The sequence below is a fragment of the Phyllostomus discolor genome, chromosome 1 (genome assembly GCF_004126475.2).
Source record: "Phyllostomus discolor isolate MPI-MPIP mPhyDis1 chromosome 1, mPhyDis1.pri.v3, whole genome shotgun sequence".
In the NCBI taxonomy this organism is placed as follows: domain Eukaryota; kingdom Metazoa; phylum Chordata; class Mammalia; order Chiroptera; family Phyllostomidae; genus Phyllostomus; species Phyllostomus discolor.
This window is the reverse complement of record NC_040903.2, coordinates 42,025,208-42,047,130: the sequence shown is the minus strand read 5'-3', so window position 1 is coordinate 42,047,130 and position 21,923 is coordinate 42,025,208. Positions and strand designations below refer to the sequence as shown.

General features: G+C 35.2%; 1 protein-coding gene across 1 annotated transcript in view; it reads left to right on the top strand.

Moving 5' to 3' along the window:
• LOC114491861 (transmembrane protease serine 11E-like) overlaps positions 1–20,544 on the top strand; it is a 41,131-nt gene extending 20,587 nt beyond the window's left edge. The window contains exons 4-10 of the mRNA XM_036021343.1: positions 826–893; positions 3,692–3,855; positions 6,754–6,792; positions 8,728–8,905; positions 9,797–10,056; positions 11,110–11,252; positions 18,797–20,544. Coding sequence (XP_035877236.1) covers positions 826–893; positions 3,692–3,855; positions 6,754–6,792; positions 8,728–8,905; positions 9,797–10,056; positions 11,110–11,252; positions 18,797–18,958 — 1,014 coding nt within the window. The 3' untranslated portion in view covers positions 18,959–20,544. The remainder of the gene's footprint in view (positions 1–825; positions 894–3,691; positions 3,856–6,753; positions 6,793–8,727; positions 8,906–9,796; positions 10,057–11,109; positions 11,253–18,796) is intronic.
• Positions 20,545–21,923: the final 1,379 nt, after the last annotated feature.

The window sequence follows — 21,923 nt, the reverse complement described above, 5'->3', positions numbered from 1 at the left end:
CAGGTTACTTAGAGAATAATTTAGACTTTTCCCAATATTTTGTGAGGTAATTAGTGTTATGATGTGATGGAAATCACCCTAAACTAAGAGTTGGGACACCTATTTTCAATATCATGCACTAGCTAGTGATGTGTTGTTGGGTGCATCACTTATCATTCTGGACAAATTTCTATATGTAAAGATTGAACATTAAGACTAGATGATTTCCAAATTGTCTTCCAGTTCCAACACTCTGAGTAAAAACAGAATGGCAGTGAGGCTCCTGGAAACTGCCTGGTAGACTAGGAGCTTGAAGATTTGAATATCTTGCTAAGAACAGGGTCAAATCCTGGTTGTGTTTATTCTTATAAACACCGAATCAGGGATGTGCCTGAATAAGCTCTTCATTCATATATATATGTTTTCCCACCAGGTTTGGAAACCATGTGACACTCATGAACTCCTTTTATAACCCAACTAATTACTTGGCAGAATTATTTCATTTTCCTTGTTTACATTTGCCTATATCTCAGGATGTGAATATTTACTCCTGCTTTTCAAAAATCAGTCTGTTTATTCTCTTTTATTTCTTTCTGAGTGTAGCATAGAAGATGTCACTCCTGCTCACTCCACCACTGTGGCTCCCTAGTTCTTGTAATTCCCAAGGCAAAGTTCAGTGGAAATCACTGAGTAGAATACTAAAAAAATTCCTCAAGTTTAGTACATGGCGAAATGTTGGTCAATGTATTTTGTTTTGTTTTTAATTAAAAAATTTAAGCTTTGAATTAGCTTGCAGAATTTCAGAAAATTGTTCTTGCTGACATACTTTGAATATTTTTGGAACAGGTGAAAAGTGCATTTCATAAATCTGTACTGAGAGAAGAATTTGTCACATCGCACATTATCAGATTCAGGTATGTAGATCTAAAATTATTACTTCTGAATACAATTTAAAGTTAAAACTGTTAACATGATCAGTTATAAATATTGTTCTAAGTGTTCTAATATGATATAATTCAATTTAACAGATATTCATTTCATACCTGTTCTGTGTTAGGCTTGCTCATTCTCTAAACACAAAAGAAAGCATTTGCAGGATGATTGTGAAGGGCAGATGTATTATTGGTGCCTATGTTATAGAACTGTTTTTATGGAAACTCTAGCACAAATAGGGACCTAAGTCACATCCTTTGGTTTAATATTAAATAGTGTAATAGACAAGGTTTGTCTTTACCTCTTGGTTCTCCTTATCAGCTTTTTATCTTCTTCTATTCTACCCTTTCTGCTCCAAATATTTAAGATCTCAGATCTGATCATCAACTGTGAGCATAAATAAAAGTTCAGAGCATAAAACTTTAAGCAAAACACTCTATGAGAATCTTAAATAATATATTGTCTTAATGAAAATTATTTGCATTTTCCAAAGATAGGATAAGAACTATTTCCAATATTATTTCAATGACAAAAACTCCAAGAGTTACTTCTTAGTCTATTTGCTGATATCTTTGAGGTGATCACTTTGGCCATGTTCTCCTGAAAATTCCACACTCTCTAGCATTTAAAATAGTGTTCTTTTTTGGATCTCTTTAAATTTTTACTTTCTGAGGGGGATTTCATCAACCCACATGGCTTCATATGCTATTGAAATCAAAGTTTATATTTCTAGTTTTTCTGACTTCTGTTTTTCTGACTTCTAGAACCATATGCCTGCCCATGTACATCTCCACATGGAAGTTCCACAGAAACATTTTGAACTCAAGGAAAATTCATTCATTCTAATAAGAAACCTGGAAGCCATTGTATATGCCTTCCTTTCCTGGGCTCCTTGCATGTTATGAATAACTAAGTTCTACAAATTCCATCCACCAAACCACTTTCCAATTTACTTCTTCATCTTACTAATCTTGCTGTTCATAATATTTTTTCTCCTGTTACTGCAGTAGGAAGAAATGAAGTGTAATAGAAAGTTGAAGTCAGTGTTAGAGATGTTGAGTTGAGAGACTAGGAGACTACATGAGCCTGAAATAGGAGTCTAACTTGGGGGAGGAAAAGGGAACTGAGGTGAAGATATGCATTTGTTCATCATCAACTCAAAGTATCAGAAAGTGTGGATATATATATAATTTCTCAGAAAAGGGGTAATGAAAGACAGAGTTTGATGAAAGCTTGAAGCAAAACAATATTTAAGAAGATGTAAGAAAAATAACAACCTAGCAAATAGGAAAAGAGCAGGAAAAAAGAAAATTCATGATAGATGCACAAAAGTTCAAGAAGAGAGTGGTCAGCATTGACAAATACTACTGACAGACCAAGTAATATGATTGGAAAGGATTGACTGGATGTGTCAGCGAGGAACTCATTTTTGTACCGAAAAGAGTCAGTGGAATTGGAGGGGAAGAAGCAGAGAGCAAAGAAAGAAATATGAGGCAGAATGTAATTTATCCTTCGAAGAAGGTTTATTGTGATAAGAATGTGGGACATAAATTAAATGGCTGAGGCAGAGAGAGTGTTTTATTAAGCCAGGCAGTATAGGAATAATTTGAAACAGAAAAAGAAATAATTGATGTACAGACTTGTTGAAAGACAATGAAATACATAATAATCCTTTTAAAGCTCTATTTGTTTCTTCAGATTACAAAAGCAATGTATGTAAAATTCAATAATATGGTATTACACAAAACAGGATGTGAAAGCTCCCTTTCCAATACTTCCACTCCCAGGAAGAATTCACCTTCTTGACAATTTATTTTGCACACCTTTTCAAAGACTGAATGTATATCTGTTTCATTCTTTAGCTGGCTGTATAGTATTTCACTACAAGTGTGTTTCAGGGTTGACTTACCAATAACCTTTTGATGGACACTTGAGTTTTTACATATCTTTCTGATTTAAAAACAAGGTATTATGAATATATGCATACATATATCCTGTACACAAAAGAGTGTGCTTGAAGATTAAATTTCTAAAAGTAGAAACACTGTATCAGAGAGGATGGATAATAAAATTTATAATGAACAAAACTGACTTCTAAAATAATATTCTAATTTATATTCCTGTTTACAGTTTACATGAGTGAGGGTCAATGCCCTGCAGATGGAGGAGTAAGATTCTTTGGGACCTGATTGTATGGAAAAAAGGTGGCGGTGGAGCAGCTGAGAGAATGAGAAAGAGCAGTCAAGGTTGAATCCAAGGCAGTAACTCATTCAGATGACACTAAAGCTAATTAACACTCTACCTTGAAAATGCAATCACATAAAGTCAACACAGTTTGGTCAAGCTCTAAAATTCTTAGGTTTTAGGAGTTGTTTAGGACAGCCTGAAGATTGTTTAGGAAAAATTTTTGGATTAAGCCTGAAAGCTAAAGCCAGAGTTGATTTCATACTCAGTATGCATTACATTTGATAATTTTGAAAAGTTGGCAAGAGAAGTGTCCATTTTATATGTTAATGACTACGTAGTTAACTGGATCCTTTGGTGGTAAGTGACTATGAACGTTCTAGCTTACTATCAAGGAGGCTGAGCCGAAAGGTCTGTACGTGGTAAACAATAGAAACATAGAAGACAAATTAGATCTTTAAAATTACATCGATGGATTTGCTTTTGTGTGTATTTCAAATGAATGATAAAGAAAAATACATTATGATATTATCATAAATTTTATTCTGAACTATATATTTTAAAACCAACTTTTTATTCCTTTTTTGGTTCACAGTAAAGAGAAAAATGGAGTGTTGGCTCATATGCTGCTGATTTTTAGATTTCCCTCTACTGAGGATCCTGAAGCCATAAATAATATTGTTCAATATGTTCTACACAAAAAGCTGCAAGATGCTGTAGGGCCTCCTGAATTAGATGCTGAATCAGTTGAAATAAAAAGTAAGTTTACTTTTCTTATTTAGTTTAATTCTCTTACATTCAATAGCTCCATGTTAAGTTTGGTCTTGGGCAATGGTTTTTAAAAACTACTTTAGATGTCTATAATTATGGGGTCTTGCCACTAACAGGACATTTATTTGGCACCAAATTGGTCCTAATAAAGTATTTTAATTTTTAATACCACCCAAAACTTATGCCTTGCATGCAAGTCTGTCATTAACTCCCACTTGGGTTTTCTTTCTATATTGGGCCTTATATTTTAGCTATAGAATCCAATGATAGAAGCGAAAGTGAGTTTGCATATCTATTCCCCTTCTTTTTCTTGTTCTTGCATTTTATATATTTTATGTCCTGAGAGCTTGATGTGTGTGTGAACAGTTTTATGCTATCCACATATTGCCTTCAAATATCATTGATATACTTTGTTATAGTTTCTTCCTGTAGAATATTTCCCATTGAAAAATTTATAATTTATTTTTATGTGTTTTTGGTATATTTTACAATTAATATAAAATTTCTGGAGGGTTTTTTGTTTACTTGATTTTGTGGGGATGGGGTGAAAAAACAAGCAGTGATAGGGCCCTCATTATTGCAGAGTAAGAAATATAAGAGATCCTCAGTAGAAATAAAATTCTGGCTAAGACCTAAGTCTTATTCCAGGAACAATGCTGGTCTGTACAAATGTGGAGGCCATATGTACAATCTTAAAATTTCTAGTAGCCACTAAAAAATAAAAGTAAACATACAAAATTCATTTAAATAGTTTATGTATTTAATCCAATGTATCTAAAATATTATTTGAACAAGTAGTCAATGTAAAAATTATTTGAGCTATTTTTTCATATATTTTTTGTACTGAGGCTTTGAGATCTAGTGTATACTTTATATTTATAGTACACTTCAATTTAGATAAGCCACATTTAAAGAGCTCACTAGGCACATGTGGCTAGTGGTACAACATGGGAATTGGCAATACTAGAAATGAGATGATAGGGGACAAGTAGAAAGCTGGTAGACTTAACTCAAAGCTTAACCTGATGGTCAGCTACCTTACTTACTTAGAAAGGGAGGCTTCCTTAGTCAGGACTAGCTATACAATTTCTGGGGCCCAGTGAAAGTAAAAATGTTGGACTCTTCAAAGCCCAATAAAAAAGGGCTGTTAAATGGAAGAAAATATAAGACTTTTTTCCTTTCACAGTGTTCTTCATTTGTAATAATATTTTTGATAATGTCATTCAAAGTGAAAAAATTAAAATTGCTAGCATGAGTTTTACTGTTCACCTTCATATTGTGAAATGTCAATTTTAAATACAAATATAAAAGCATTTAACCTCTACATGGAATTGCAAAAATTATACAACTGTACTTCATAGCTCATACATACATGTATTTTGGTATTTACCAGATCAATGAAAACTATACAAGGCTAGCACAACCTTTTTTAATTTCCCTTGTTGATATGTGCACATTTTAAGTATGCTTTCTACCTTCACATTAAGTGAGGATGGACCAAAATTCCTTCTATATCATTATTTCCAGCAGAAGTTGTTGGCTAATACCAAGAAAAATGACAGCAAGAAACAATATTATAAGGTCTCTTGGTTGTTCATGTCTATTAGAATGTCATTGCCTTCTTTCTATATTTTAAGCAAGTTCTGGTTCAAACAGAAAACATGGCCTCTTGGGACTATCACTGCCCTCTGCTTACTCAGTGGCAAACATCACATACTTATTTTGCAGTTTGCTGAACATGGTGCATTTACCACAATCTCGAGTTCATAGGGTATTATGACTGGTAGAGATTTAAATGGGGTAGCAGTAGCTTGTGGATATATATGGTATGTGTATGTCCTCTATTCATGACATGCTCCATTGTCCTATTGGACTTGACTTTCAAAACACAAGGTATGAGATAAAATTATTAATAATTTCAAGACAGTAAGCATTAAACTAAGTACAAGGCCACACCAAATGCGGGACCCAGTGCAGACATATGTTACACATCCATGAGGTCGGCCCTGTTGGTGGCACCATGTGAAGCCAGAATTTTCCCTAGGAAGAGCTCAAGACAGAAAGGAACAGGGAGATCTGTGGTGGTGCTTTTTAATATTTACTGAGCAAAAATGTCATTTTTTCCTTATTTTTGCCATGTCCCTCCAGAATAGCCAGAATAAAGTCAGAAAGAATCCTTTCTAGAATACAGATTTCTAGTAAATCAATACTATTAAATACTAAAAGAAAAATTAACATTAGGATTTTTGCATTTAGAACTCCCATCCCATTGTTCAGAGAGAATAATTTTGGTCATTGGAAATCTACCGAGTCAGGATATTTGAGTGCTTAGAGTTTAATGTACCTGTGGCTTAGTGTTTGCATAGGGTCAGGGCCCGATTGTTCCAGAGTCAACAAGCTAAGGAACCATTGGCTAGATGTGGAGGCAAATTGTGTTGCTAAAACTTTAGCAGAAGGAAGACTTATGAAGAAATAACATTGGTTTTAAATGGGAGTGGCAACTAATTTATGGAGATGCCACTTGGATGTTAAACAAATGGGACTATGCCTATGACTGCTGGTTTGATTCCTGGCCAGGGCACAGGCCTATGTTGCCGGTTTGGAACTCAATGCTTCTTTCAATCAAAACATTGATGTTTTTCTCCCTCTTTCTCTCTCCCTTTCCTTCTCTCTAAAATCTTAAAAAAAGAAACACTCTTCAGCTGTCTCTTTTCCCCAAGGTGATGAACAGACAATATCTATGATACAATAACTATATTACTTTCTTTACAACCTAGAGGTATGTTATCTTACAATGGAATTAAGCAGCCTTCAGTATTTGAAGTATTCAGAGGTATTATGCAATTCTGATGTACCGACCCTGTTCACCATTTCTGTGTATTTTAGAAATCAACAAGACAGAAACAGACAACTTTCTGAACAACTGTAAGTTTAATATATTTATTAAAATTGTATGGCTTGAACATAAAAAGTTAACATTAAGTTATTTAACCTTACTTTATGTGGTGTTAAGGGTGGGACTAAAGTTGGATTGTTCTGCACACAGCTCAGGGTGCTTTATCTTATCTCTGAGATATACTTTATTACTAAAGAATAAAAAAATTGGGAAAATTTTGGAGTGGATGTATTGGTGTCTGTGGTAGATGTGTAGTAGAAATGAAGCATGCAGTTGTTAAAGACGAAGCAAAAAATAGTTCTTAATGTTCTGACTGAAGCTGTCTATAATATACTAGCACAAAAAGTTTTTTAAAGTTTGTAGAAAAGTCATCTGTATGTTGGTATTTGTCAGCTAAAGGAAGATACTTGTTATTCTACACTAAATAACATCTTCTTGATGTTATCAATTCCATATTGTGATAATCACAGGCAATTATGGGGTTGGAGCATATATTGATGAAATTACCAAAGGTCCAGATAATATCTTTACCTGTATTTTTAAGACTGGCTCTAGATCTAGTATTTCCCTTCCCCTATAGCAGAACATTCCACAGGATTTAGAGAATACATCTGACAGTTACAGAATTAGTACAGAATGTATTTATTTTAAAAGATGGTAGGAAATATGCTACTCACAAACTCAGAATGTTGGTTCACTTATAAATTTAATGAGGCATGAGACCAAAGATAATCTCATTACCTAAATGGCACAGATCTTGCCACCAGTATTTATTGGAAACTTACTATGTGCCAATGCTGTGTTAGACGATAGGAATCTAAAAGATGGAATATACTCCTTGCCTAAAGAAGCTCTTACTCTAAAGGGACTTTATACATAGGGACTAGTGCATGAACACATTGTTCTAAAACAATAGTTCTCAAACAAGGGCAATTTTGACCCCCAAGAAGATTATGCCCCATAGTGGCATTTTTGGTTATCATGATTGTGTGTGTGGTACCTCCTATGTATAGGCCAGAGATCCTTCTAAACATCCTATGATGCATAAGACAGCTGTCCTCACAACTAAGAACAATTCATCTTAAAACGTTAATACTTCCAAGGTTGAGAAAACCTGTAATAAACATTTTATATATATATAATTATATAAATATAGGCAATTATGGGGTTGGAGTATATATTAATGAAATTACCAAAGGCCCAGATAATATCTTTACCTGTATTTTTAAAAGACTGGCTCTAGACTTAGTGTATATATGTATATATACACACACATGTATGTATATGTGTGTGTGTATATATGTATGTGTGTGTGTGTGTGTGTATATATATATATATATATATATATATGACAGAGAGAGAGAACCATATTTTGCCATTTTGCTATGTATAACACTCACCCACATTTTTGGCCCAAACTTTCAGGAAAACGTTTTTTTCATTTTCATTTTTTAATTCAATTATTTATTCATTTATATTTAGGCACTTGTTTTTTACATTATGAAAGAATTTTAGCATTTATTTTTGAACATATTATGATACAAGAAATTTTATGTAACAAATACTCACAAAACACAAGAACAGATTCAAGGTATTTCAGGTACTACATATATATAATGTGCACCTTTACTTTTCCCTCAAAAATTTGGGCAAAAAAGTGTGCATTATACATGGAAAAGTGTGGTATATGCAAACACTATATATAGAGTATTATTGCTTTTTAAAATGGAAGCTTTAAAGAAAGTCATAACCAATCCAGTTTGACTATGGGAAATTTTTAGAGAAGGCATCCTAAAGGAGGTAATGACTGATTTAAATCTTACAAGATTAATAGAAGTTAAATAATGAAACATAATAGTTTAAGGAAATGTAAAAATGAAACAACATGAGAATTTTGGAACATAGGAACGCAATTTGAAAGTTAAAAACAACTGCTAACTAAATACATCATTTCTCTCTGGCAGGTTGTGGGACTCGAAGGAATAAAACTACAAAACAGAGTGTCAGGATTGTTGGTGGGACACAGGTAGAAGAGGGTGAATGGCCGTGGCAAGCTAGCCTGCAATGGGATGGGATCCACCGCTGTGGAGCAACTTTAATTAACAGCACGTGGCTTGTGAGTGCTGCTCACTGCTTTAGAATGTAAGTCCTGAACATCCTGAGTGATTGGGATGAGCAGAGTACACTGGGGCTTAGCAAGAAGAAAATAACTTATGAAGTTTGAGAGAGAGGAGTTTAATGTATATCACAAAGAAAGTGGGAAACTCATAAATCTAGTAAGAAGTTTAAGAGTCTGGAAATGGAAATGGCATCAAAGTATATGTAGGTAAATTATCCATTGGAAAAAATATACAATAATTTGTCAAAGGAAGCAGGAATTTTAAATCATCTTTGGACTTTGAGCTTGATATCGAAGAGAAGAGCCACAATGTTTCTGCTGTGTATTCATCAGAAATGGAGGCTAAGTGGGTTGTAGGTTTGACCTAATGGGGTAATTCCCTATGATAAGAATTAAATATGAAGAAATCTTGTATTAACAAATTATACAACAGAATAGGTTGGCTAGTTATATTCTAAGGAATAAAGACTTTCAATCCAGTGTAAAATGCTTACAGTGTTCAGGATAGTAATGCTTTGTTAAATTATTGAGTAGCCTGTTTGGTTTTCAGGGAAATGTGTATGTTTGTGGGGTAGGTGACATGGTGCACATAGAATGCATTTAGTTCTCCCATTCTGTACAGGATATTCTTTTTATATGTCCCTTGGAGTCACTGATGCCCAGAAATGTCAAAAGGCCTTAGGATGTGGAGTGCATGCAAATCAGCATATACATCCCAAGAAATATGCCATTATGGCATTTCTACCTGATCTGACCCATGAGACAGATTCTCAGATTATAAAAGTTTGTTTCTAGACGTACAAAATTGTAATTTTGAAAAGAAAACTCATATTGACCAATTAAATTGTATCATGGAAATCATTATATTGGTAGCATGGGAAAATGGAGTTTGTTCTTCATATCTTTCTCCCCAGGTATAAGGACCCAGCCAGGTGGACTGCCTCCTTTGGAGTGACACTATATCCTCCTAAAATGAAACATGGCATCCGGAGGATAATTGTCCATGAAAAATACAAATATCCATCACATGACTATGACATTTCAGTTGCAGAGCTTTCTAGTCCCGTTCCCTACACAAATGTGGTACACAGAGTTTGTCTCCCTGATGCATCCTATAATTTCCACCCAGGTGATGAGATGTTTGTGACTGGGTTTGGAGCACTACAAAATGATGGTGAGAATCTGAAAAGAAACTCAAATTATAGTAATCTAAGTTAGTATTCTAAGGCATTTAAATGACATAATGTGTCAGTGGGTGACCTAATGTCAAAACATGTTAGTGGCTGACAGTAACCAGAGGGGAAGTGGGAGGGGATAATGGGGAAACAGGGGGAAGGGATTTCAGGAACGTCTATATAGGACACATGGAGAAAACCAAAGGGGGATAGGATCAACAGTGGGAAGTGGGGATGGCTGGGTTGGGGGGAGCAGTGGGGGGAAAATGGAGACAACTGTACTTGAACAATGTTAAAAAAATATGTTAGTGGGTTGGTCATATGGACTTGGCTCTGCTTGTGGACTAAGTCATTTAGAAGATACACAAATTCCTTCAGGCCCTAGGTTCCTATCAAGTGCATCATTACCAACACACGATGGTGCTTGGTAATGTGTGAAAAAGTAAACATATCTGAACTTTTTACTAGGGAATTAAAGACATCAAAGATAAGGGATTACTCATATGTTCAAGTGTGAAGATCAGAGAATCCTAAAATCACAATGCCCTCCTGAAATTACTTTCTGAGCTTAACTATGGAATGGGGATTACTTAACACAACTTGAGGTTCTTTTCTAGGCACCTAACTATTTCACTCATATGTGGAATGTAATGAACAAACTGAACTAACAAGGAAAATTGGGACAGACTTACAGATGGAGAACAGGCTGAAAGCGGTGGGGGGGGCAGTTAGAGGGTGGAGGGACTGAGCAAAAAGGAAAAGGGACTCACAGGCATGGACAACAGTGTGGTGATTGCTGGGGTTGGGGGTTATAAGGTGACTAAATGGGAGTGGGAAAAATTCAATAAATATTAAAAAAGGAAAACAAAAATAAAATAAAATAGAAAAGCATTCTTTCCCTAAATATTACTGTATCTGAAAAAATACATTTTCAAAGTTTCTATATCAGTATCTTGTCCAATAATTATGAAAGGATTTCATAATTATTTATAAGTCTATAATATATATGTATATATATGTAAACAAATATAAAGACAATTTGTTCCCTTTAGGTAACAGTCAAAATCGTCTTCGGCAAGTGCAGGTGGAACTTATAGACACTAAAACCTGCAATGAACCTCAAGCTTACGATAATACCATAACTCCTAGAATGCTATGCGCTGGCTCCTTGCAAGGAAAAAGAGATGCATGCCAGGTATGTGGTTTTCTCACTAATATGATGCATAACTTTTTGTTCATCGTATATTTTTAAATAATAATAATGGATTTATAGAGAGTTGCAAAGATAGTACAGAAGAGTCTCATGTACCCTTCACCCAATGTCCCCCAAAGGTTACCTCGCATGTAACTATAGTACAATATAAAAGCTAGGAAATTGACATTGGTACAATGTGTGTTTCTATTTCTACAGCATTTTGTCACATGTGTAGATTTGTGGAACTGTCACTGCAGATGAGAATTATTTCAACACCACAAGTTCTCCCTGTATAGTAACACCCGCTTTCCTCTCCCATCACTAACACCTGGCAATCACTGATCTGTTCTCCATCTCAATAATTTTGTAATTTTGAGTGTTATATAAGTAGAATTATACAGTAACTTTTTAAAAAGAATTGCATTTTGACTAGACCATCTCTTTGTAAAAAAAAAAACCACTTTGTGGTTCCTCCAAGTTACATACACATAATTTATCACAGTGGTCAGATTCTGCTAATTTGAATGAAATGTAAAACAGAAAACTTAATGTCCCTCAAATCTCTTTACCCTTCCCCACTTATAACATTAAATATCATTAAATATTTCCTCTACATATATTAGGAACTACATTTGACAATATTTCTGCTTCAAGTGCCAAAACATAACAGGAAACTCAAGAAAAGGGAAGTCTATTACCAATATTTTCATTCTTTCTTTCTTCCTAGTTTTTCAAGTTTTTTTTATAATTTCTTTTCTGTTTCAAAAACTTCCTTTAGTTTTCTATTAGTGGAGATCTGCTGACAACAAATTCCCTTAGATTTTCTTTGTTTGGCAAAATACTTAACTTCCCATTAATTTCTGACACATAATTTTGCTAGATATAGATTTTGGGATTGACACCTCATTTCTTTCAGCACATAAATCATGGCCTTCTCTATTTCTAATAAGAAACCTGCTGGTATCAGAATTATTTTTCATTATACATGAGGCGTCATTTCTCACTTGCTGTGGTCAAGATTTTTTCTTTGTCTTTAGTTTTCAGGAGTTTCACTATGTGCCTTGGCATGAATTTCTCTGGGTTAGCCAGTGTGGGGTTTGATTAACTCTTTAACCTGCAGGTTTATGCCCCTTGACAAATTTGGGAAATTTCCCCCATTATTTCTTTGAATACTTTTTAACCCCATCCCATCTTTTTTGTCTTCTTCAGGGGCTCTAATGGCAAGAATGCTAATTCTTTTGTTATAGTCTCAGAGGTCCCTGAGCATCTGTTGTTTTTATTTTTATTTTTTCATTCTGTTTCTCTCTATTATTTGGGCTGAGTAGTTTTATCATTCTATCTTCAAGTTCACTGATTTTTCATTCTGTCATCTCCATTCTTCTGTTAAGCCCACCCAGTGAGGTTTTCTTTAAAGATTTTATTTATTTTTAGAGAGAGGGAAAGGAAGGGAGATGGAGAGGGAGATAATAATGTGTGAGAGAGACATCTATCAGTTGCTTTTCCCACACCTCCAACCAGGGACCTGGCCCGAAACCCAGTCAGGTGCCCTGAATGGGAATCAAACCAGTGACCTTTTGCTTGGCAGGACAACGTCCAACCCACTTAACCATGCTGGTCAGGGCCCCACTAAGTTTTCTAAATTTTTATTTCGATCATTTTATTTTTTTGTTCAAAAATTTTCGTTTGATCCTTTTTAATATTTGCTATTTCTTTGCTGAAGATTTAAAAAATTGTTTCAAGCATGTGGTAACTGCTCATGAAGACATTTTTGGGACGGCTGCTTTAAAATCTTTGTCAGATTTCTGACATCTGTGTCATCATCTCAGGGTTGGCATTTGTGATTGCCTCCTCTCGTTCGAGATTTTCTTGGTTCTTGGTATGAGAGTGATGTTCAAATATATCCCTGACATTTTGAGTATTGTTATGAGACTCTGGATCTTATTAAATCTTCTCTTTTAGCAAGCCTCCTCTGATATGACACTGGAGAGGGGAGAGAGGAGCTACCTCATTCCCCACTGATTTTATCTTGACACCATTACTGCTGGATGGTAGTGGAATTTCAGGTTCCCCAGGAGGCCTCACCTGAACCCACACTGGCTGGAAGACCCTGTTCCTGCTCCCCTTCTGGCCTCCACTGACATCATGGGATAGTAGCCTCATTATTCTTTGGTACTTGTAAGAGCCCTGACTCTCTACCTGGTCTCCTCTGACATTTTACTGGGAAATAGAGTTATGCCTCATTACCACTAGGCTGTCGTCCATGCTCCCCAGCTAGTCACTGTGGGGGAGAGAGAGGAGGCCTTTGTTGTCACCTGGCATGGATGATAGTCTGGCTCCTCACTGAGCCTCCTTTAACACCAGTCTGGTGAGGGATTAAACCTTAAGACAGCCTGGTAAGGGTGGAATCTAAGCTCCCCACTTGGTCAGTGCTGATGCATGTTGAAAAGGGGACACAGTTTTTTTCTGTGTTTGGCTGGAGTGGAGAGAATATTGTCTAAAAGATATTTTGTCTTCCTAGGTTGCTCCCTTTCTGTTTTTTTTTTTCTCTAGAGAAAGAAAGCTTTACTTTAGAATTGTTGTTGTTGTTGTTGTTTTCACTTGCACCTCTTGTCAGGTTGCCAGGTTGCTGGTTTCTTTAGCTCTATGCCTAGGGTAAGTGAAATGGGGGAAGAAAGATCCAAGGTTCAGGGAGCTCACTGCCATGTAATTCCTTGAGTCCTGCGTTTCTTAGTTTATCTGCCTTCTTCACTCGATCTTTCAGAATCTTTTATATTTGTTTTATTTCTAATATCCAGGGTTTTATAGTTTTTAGATGGATTTAGTTTGGGTAAAAGGAATAAGTATATTCCATCTTGGTCTACAGCATAGACACCCTTCTGAATTCTGATTTTGCTTTTTGGCACATGGGCTATCACTGTTGACTTTGTACCTTTGCCAGATGTGACAATCAGGAACTCTATGTCTTCATGCACATTGCTGATCAAATCTTGAAGAGGATCAATAACTAATTCCTTGGGTATGTCCTTAAATACCCTTATAATTTTTAATTTGTGATTAAACAGACCTTATGATCAATGTGCTCTCTAAGCCTCATACTGGTCTCTGAAGTTCCATGCTATTCAATGTGCTTTGCAGTCTGGATTCAAAGAGTGAATATAATTAATTTTTGATACTCTTATTTTTTCAACTTTCCATTTTTCTCCTCTCTCTCACATACATATTGTACATGTTTTTTTCCTTCATTGGCTTTACTTCCCTTAATGCACAGCTGACTTCACCATAGGCCTTTCCCAATGTTTACCTCTGGACCAGTCACGATAGTATTGTTTAGTTGGTTATATTAAACTCTTTTGCCCAATCGATCTTTCTGCACACTACTGGCAAATGCTCAAGATTAAACTCATTACATTGTGATTCTTTTTTCTGCTCCGAGGCTCTGTTTGTTCATAAAGGAAGACACAAAACAATGTAGATTGACTCTATTACAAAATTCTACAGAAAATTTAAGTTGATTCTATAAATAAACCTACTAAAATAAAGCCAACTTAATAAAAGATCTACTGGAAAATATACTTGGTCCTCATTATTTGCAGATTCCCTACATGTAAATTCATGTACTTGCTATGATTTGTTTGAAAACCCAAAGTCAATACTCAAAGCGCTTTCATGATCATTCACAAATGTGAGCAGAGTGGCAAAAAATTTATTACCCAATGAACACACTCCCACCTCAGGTCACAAAAGGTGACACTGCCCTCTTGTTTAACTTTAATACCGTTAACCTATCTCCTTTTGGTGGTCTATTTAATGCTACATTTTCCACAATTTGTGCTTTTTGTTGGTGATTTTGTTATTTAAAATAGTACCCACATGTATAGTTCTGAAGCAAAGTGCAAGAAGGCTACGATGTGCCTTGTGGAGAAAATACATGTTAGATAAACCTCATTCAGGCATGAGTTACAGTGCTGTTGGCTGTGAGCTTGATGTTAATGAATCAATAATATATGTTAAAAAGGTGACTTGAAATAGAAACACACATAAGATATGGTTATGTATTGATCAATTGCTAAAAATCTGACCAAAGGCTCATGGAAACCTAACTCTGTAGAATCAATGATGGTTTATTATTCACTAATTCAGTGTAAGCAGAAACTTCATAGAACATAACTACTGTGAATAATGAGACTCAACTATATTTTATTTGACTTTTTGATAAACATAAAAAAATAGATCTATAATCATTGTTTAGATATTATTTAGGTCTTGTCCAATCTTAATCCTCTTCATCCTACTTGCCTCCAACTTTACTAAAACTATTGAAAACATTTTATGCTTTCACGCTTGTCATTATCATTTGTGATCATCCTTCAAATACCTCAGCCTCTATATATAGTAACTCCCTTCTTCAGAGTTTCAGGGGAACAGCTGTATGCTTCTTTAGTCTTTTATTTTTTTAATTTCATACAGAAATTTCAAATGTAATGTATGCAAATGTAGACAGAACACTATAGCAAACCCCATGTACTACTCATCACCTAGCTTCAACAGTTTTCCACTCACAGCCAATCTTATTTCATCCCTGTCTTTCCTAATGCAATGTCCTCAAACCACCCCTCCATGACAAAATTCCAGATCTATTTTGAAATAAATCACAGGTATCATATAGTTTCATCTGAAAATACATCCCATATTCTACAATGCCATTTTGATGGTGGTATTAAAAGTGAATGTCCTTTATAGATTTGGGAAATTAAAGATGAGGAACCAAGTTTATACCTGTGATCCTAATGCCCTACTTTTCTATTTTTGGAGGGATTTGGCAGCCATTTTTCTTCTTTTATGACCAGCATACACAATTTAGGGAATTGACCTGCTCCCTATATTTTAATATCTCAAAAATCATCAATAACCTCAGATACAAAAATCTTTGCTTGGGTCTCCTACTCTTTCCCATCTCAGTGATATTTGGCTATTAGAATACGATCCTTCATTAGGTTCTATGATTCTGAAATATACTCACCCTTGCCTCACCCCCTGCCACAGCATCCAATTCTGATTTCTTCTTTCCTATCCTCTCTCTGAGTCTGGCTATCTCTTAAGACTCAGGGCTCAGGTGAAATTTTTCTCGGCTCTCCCTGTATTCACTCAAAGAAGCCATCTTTTTTTTAAACACAGTGTCACTTTATTGGCTTCCAAATCTACGTGTCCAGAATTAACCTTTTGCCCAAATGTAGTCTCACATTTCCATCTACTCCCAAGCTATTTTCATTTATATGTTTTAAGTTGTTAATATCAGACTAACATTTGTGTCTGTGTGACCAAAAACTCAGCAGGCATCATGAAGTGTTAACCAGAGTTTCCATTTTCAAGCTTCTCATTCATATTATTGGGTTTCTTACTGTTGGGTCTTTTGTATCTCCTTCACATGGACTCGATCAAGTCCTAGAATATTTTCCCTCTTTATCATATCTTTCAGTTTTATCTCTTTTGTCTGCATTCCATTTGTGAACACTTCAACTGATTCCTTCATTCCTTCATATCTTGATCTCTACAGTTGCTTCCTGGTTTGGATTCTTCTAATGTCAAAGCTTCTTGTTTTGTGTATTCCTGAATAAATGCCCTATTCCATTTCTCACTAAGTAACTCAGTAAAAGTAATAGAATTCATGGAAAAAATAGTATTAGAAACAGATGAACAGACTCTACAAAAGCTATGCAACTTTGTAACCAGAGAACTGACAACAACAAATAATTGTACTTTGAAAAATGACTTGGATGGTGGAGGCAGGCAGAATGCCCAGGGTGTCTGGTGGCTGATTTGGGGGATGTTAAACATGCACAGAAACAATGAGTGGAAACACCGGCTTGCTGGGGCTGAAATAATGCACATGGGAATGCGACCTTGATCAGGGGAGGAAGTGCAAACTGCCAAGATCTAAGAACTAAGCAAAACTGGTGTGTGCCTGTGTGTGTACGTATGTTTACATGGGTGGCAGGTAGGACTAGGCACCAGCACTTTTTAAACATTTTGTTGAAACAGAGCCCCAAAGGCTTCTGCCTCTGGATAGCTGAGTTGATTGTCTTTTCTTTTCACCTGAAGATTATAATTCTCCTCTATTATTCTGGCTTTCCTGTGTGAGACGAAACACAGAACACACATAAACCATCACATCCATCACTGATGTTGGCAGAACAGGCTATAGCTTTCCCTACTTGATACTTGCTGGACATCACCTTATTTTTCATCTTGTAATGCTGTTGTATATACTGCCACACTTTTTCTTTGATTACTTTATTCTCAGACTTCTTCGTTCTTTGTCTCTTAAAGAGAGTTAAACTTTACTGTCTCTGACATCATGCTAACCTGCTCTACCTTCCTGTAGGCTTGGTTTCAATGATCAAAATGGTTTATTTTTGAATAGCATCACATGGTACAGGCTATTTCTATAAATAGATTGTAGGCCTCTTGAGGGCAGGGCCCCCCCATGTCCAGTCTTTCTGTGTCTCCTCCTTCCACAGATGAAGGCATCAGTCAATACTTATTGGTAATTGATTTAAAAATTACAAACACAGTTTTTAAAATTCAGCTATTGTGAATATTGTTAATATTTTTACATGGACAAAAGAAAATTTGCAAGGAATTTAGTAAAATGTTGAGGGGAAAAACAGGAGCTTCTAGATACAAATTCAACTTCTGTCACCAGCATGTGACATCAGGCAAATTACTTAATTTCTATGAGTGTCAGTTTCCTTACTGCTGAAATGGACAAAATGAAACCCAACCTCAGGTTTTGTTACCAGAATTATAGATATTAGTGAAATAAAATATTAATTAATTAAGAGCTTCACAGAAACGTGAACACTGAATGGGCGGTCAATGACTCAAGGTCCCAGGAACCTAAAGAATGATCAGCCAGTACCTTGTTTGTATGACCTGAATAAGGAAATGGCCCACAAGATAGAGTCCACAAGATAGAGACAGTTAGAGTTTACAGTTTTGTATATGAGTTTGTGAAGTTCTGCTTTGTTCCAAGATCTATATTAGGTACTTTATACAGTCTTGTATATAATCTTCAAAATAGTCATCAGAGGTAGGTATTATTAGGAGCATTTCCAATAAGTAAAGATCTTAGCCAGTTGGGAAGGACCAGACTCGAGATATAAGCCCATGCATTTGACTCTGATGTTTGTGCTCATTATCAGTAATAGACTTATCAACCTTCTTTTGAGAGCTACATGACCTTGATAAAGAGCAACCAGTATGGTAATTACTTTGTCAGCTGTACTAGATAGGTTAAAAATACTGTTCTCCCAAGAGATCGAGCCTTTAATCTCAGCGTATTGAACCATGAGGCTAAGACAATTCTCTAGGCAGTGAAGCTCCTCCTTTATGTGATTTATGACTTAGAGGGAATCACTTGTGCATTTGAACACAGTGAAAGCTTATGAAAACCCACTCTTTTATTAAACTCAAGTTAAAAGAAAATAGCAAATATCTCTGTAATGAATAAATTATTAATTATGAATCCCTTTCTTCTCCTTTAGGGTGACTCGGGAGGACCACTGGTTAGTCCAGATGCTAGAGATATTTGGTACCTTGCTGGAATAGTGAGCTGGGGAGATGAATGTGGGCAACCCAATAAGCCTGGTGTTTATACTAGAGTGACTGCCTTCCGGGACTGGATCACTTCCAAAACTGGTATCTAAGAGAAAAAACCTAGTAGAGAGGAGTGTATTTTTGTTTATAGGCCATTTTTAAAGATGTAGAATTGCAGAAGCAGCCTTGTAGGTCACCTCAATCTGACAGAAAAATGAAATTGTCTGCTTGATGCATAATTTCCTTCCTAGCTCTGCTCCACATGTAAGCATCCTGTTTCTTCTAGACGGATTGTCTCAACTTGCATTCATTTATTTTCTAGAAGTTTTCTGTCACTTATGCCTTGTTGACATAAGTGTCTCATGCATAGATATAATTGAAGTGGTTTCTTTCTTCACTTCTCCAGCTTCTGTCTTATTAAAATTCCACTTTGAAGGCAGGACAAAGAATAAAAGGAAATACAAAAAAACCCCACTACTACATTTTTATTTACAGAAAAATATTCTTGTCTAAACAGAATAAGGAAAATGATCACATTCATTATGAAAGGCCAATCAGAGACAGCATACCGAACGCTTCATGATGAACCAAGAATGGGAACTAAATTAAGGAAATACAGACAGAAACACGTTGCAGCTTTTTTCCCCATTTCCAGTCCAACAACCACAAAAATAAATCTGGGGAAGATTCTGTTTTGTTGTGACCAAGAATAATTATACAAGCTCTATATAAAGCAACTAATATTTATTTAACATTGCACTGCCAAGGATGTTAATATATAATAAAAATAATAAATCTTTCATTTGCTTGATGTTATGATAGTCCATGAAACAGGAAAAGATGGGGAAATGTCACTAATTAATTGCAAATTCTTTAAAAACCTGAGGCTAAAATGAAAATTTATTTAAGAACAACCAGCATAAGGTATGTGGTAAGATTTTTGTGTAGTTGAACGGGAGGGAATGAAGAGAGAATCAGTTCAAAAACAGTCAATTAAATGGGATTATCACCAAGTGCTTGTGCATTTGTATTTGAAGGCTTCCCCCACTTCAAGGCCTTGAATGGGAATAAAGTCCAGATGTTAGTATGTAGTTATGGTCATGCAAATGAAGCTAGAGCTCTTCCCAACATTGATTTCTGCAGCTTCGTTTCCAACACTTTGAAATAATTGCAGACCTTTTCCCCCACGGCTGTGTTTTCATTCCATGCTTGCAGTGTGGGCTTATCTGGGTTCAGATGGGACGATTTCATGGGGAAGGTATTCTGGAAGCTGATTCTCTGCATCTAGAATGGCACTGAATTGCTAACTGCTTGGATATAAAGTGGAAGAATAAACACCTAATTATCATAACTTCAGTCTTGGTAAGTTACTATTGAACTGTTAGAGATACAACATTCAAGTGGTCTAGGCCCTTAGGAAGTTGGGGCTGGTGCCAAGGCATAAGTCACATCAATGGTGAGAGTTCCCAGGATCTTTTGTTATGCCACTCATTGTACACAGCTACTTACACAGCTCTGTGTTGTACCACAAGCAGTATGAAATTAACCTGATCAAGTACATTTGACCTTAACTGACCCAAATGACATTGGCCTGGTGAGCTGTTAACGTTTAAGCACTTGACTAAAGTATGAAAACTGACATCAATTGATAGTGTTAAATATTTTACAGAAACTGTTTTTGTTCCATTTAATAAAATATGTTGAGAAATAACAAAACTGAGGGAAGTGATACTTTTTAAATTAATTTAAGTATATTTTAGACTAAATTACTCTGTGTTCCATGAAAAAATAGATTTTCCTTATTTCAGTATATTCTGAAGTCTGGCCTGTAGGTGGCACCCGCAGGCTGCTGGAAGATTTAGGGAAGAGGGTAGGGTTTCCCATTGGCTTCAAGTAATCATGAAAACTAGTAGAAATTCTGTATTACAGTCTCATAAAACCAAAAGAATATAATTCATGGAAGGGCATTTAAAAATAAATCCATGTATACTGGAATCATGGTTAGTATTTTACAGATTTCTAGAGGTGATTTTCCAAGCTAAAATAAAATTGACAAATGACATGAAGAATTTCCTCTGCAAACTAACTTGAAGAAATTTAAACTGATCAGTTTTAGAAGTTTAATTTCACAATGGCATTATATTTCTTAGGGAAATATTTTTCATATTTTCAAAGGATATGAGAAATACAGTCTGAGTCACTGTGAAAATATAAGCAATATTTCAAACAATGTGTACAGAGTAATAGGTAGCAATATACTATATTTTTAAAATAACTTCTTTTGAAAGATAACATGAAAAGGGTTTAACATTATTGGAAATGTATGTGTAACCAATTAATTGGGGAAAGTTGTCATGATCAAAATAATATTTACTAATTGTACAAAAGGGCTGGTGATTTCTCTTTTCTTTTATTTCTCCTTTCACGTGGCCTAGTGAAGTGCTCTGTACTTTCAATAGTCTTTCAATAAATGTTGTTGAACTGCTCTTTTACTTTTGTGTTATTTAGAAAGCATAGTGTTATTATTTTTTACACATTGATTTTAAGGAGTATTGTCAGATTTTACACTGTGTGACTTCAACAACTTGTTTAAATGCTCAGTATTTACATCAAATGGTTGTTTTTGGAACATAGTAGGTGCTCAAGAAATAGTGTTATTGTAATTGTTATTGTAATGAAACTACAGTCTTGTTTTGAATAATTGGTACTTGATCATAGCAGGATGAATAAATATTTTTGAAATGAAGAAATAATTAGACTAAGAGAATGAGCCATTTTCTTGTTTAATTCTGATTCTACAAAAGAAATTATTGGGATAATTCCAAAACATGTTGTCAAGTTTTTCTCTGACTGTCATAATTTTTCATTTCAACTTTTAAAGACAACCTTATTAATCATAGAGTAATTGCTACATCAAAATCTATTGTCTTTTAAATGATGCCTCCTCTATGAAGTCTTCCTTGAGTCCCTCAAGTGAACATAACATCTTTTCTGAAATGCCTTACCATTAAAAACCTTTTTTTAAATTTTTAAATAATTATAGACTTAAGTACAGTTGTAAAATACAATACATAG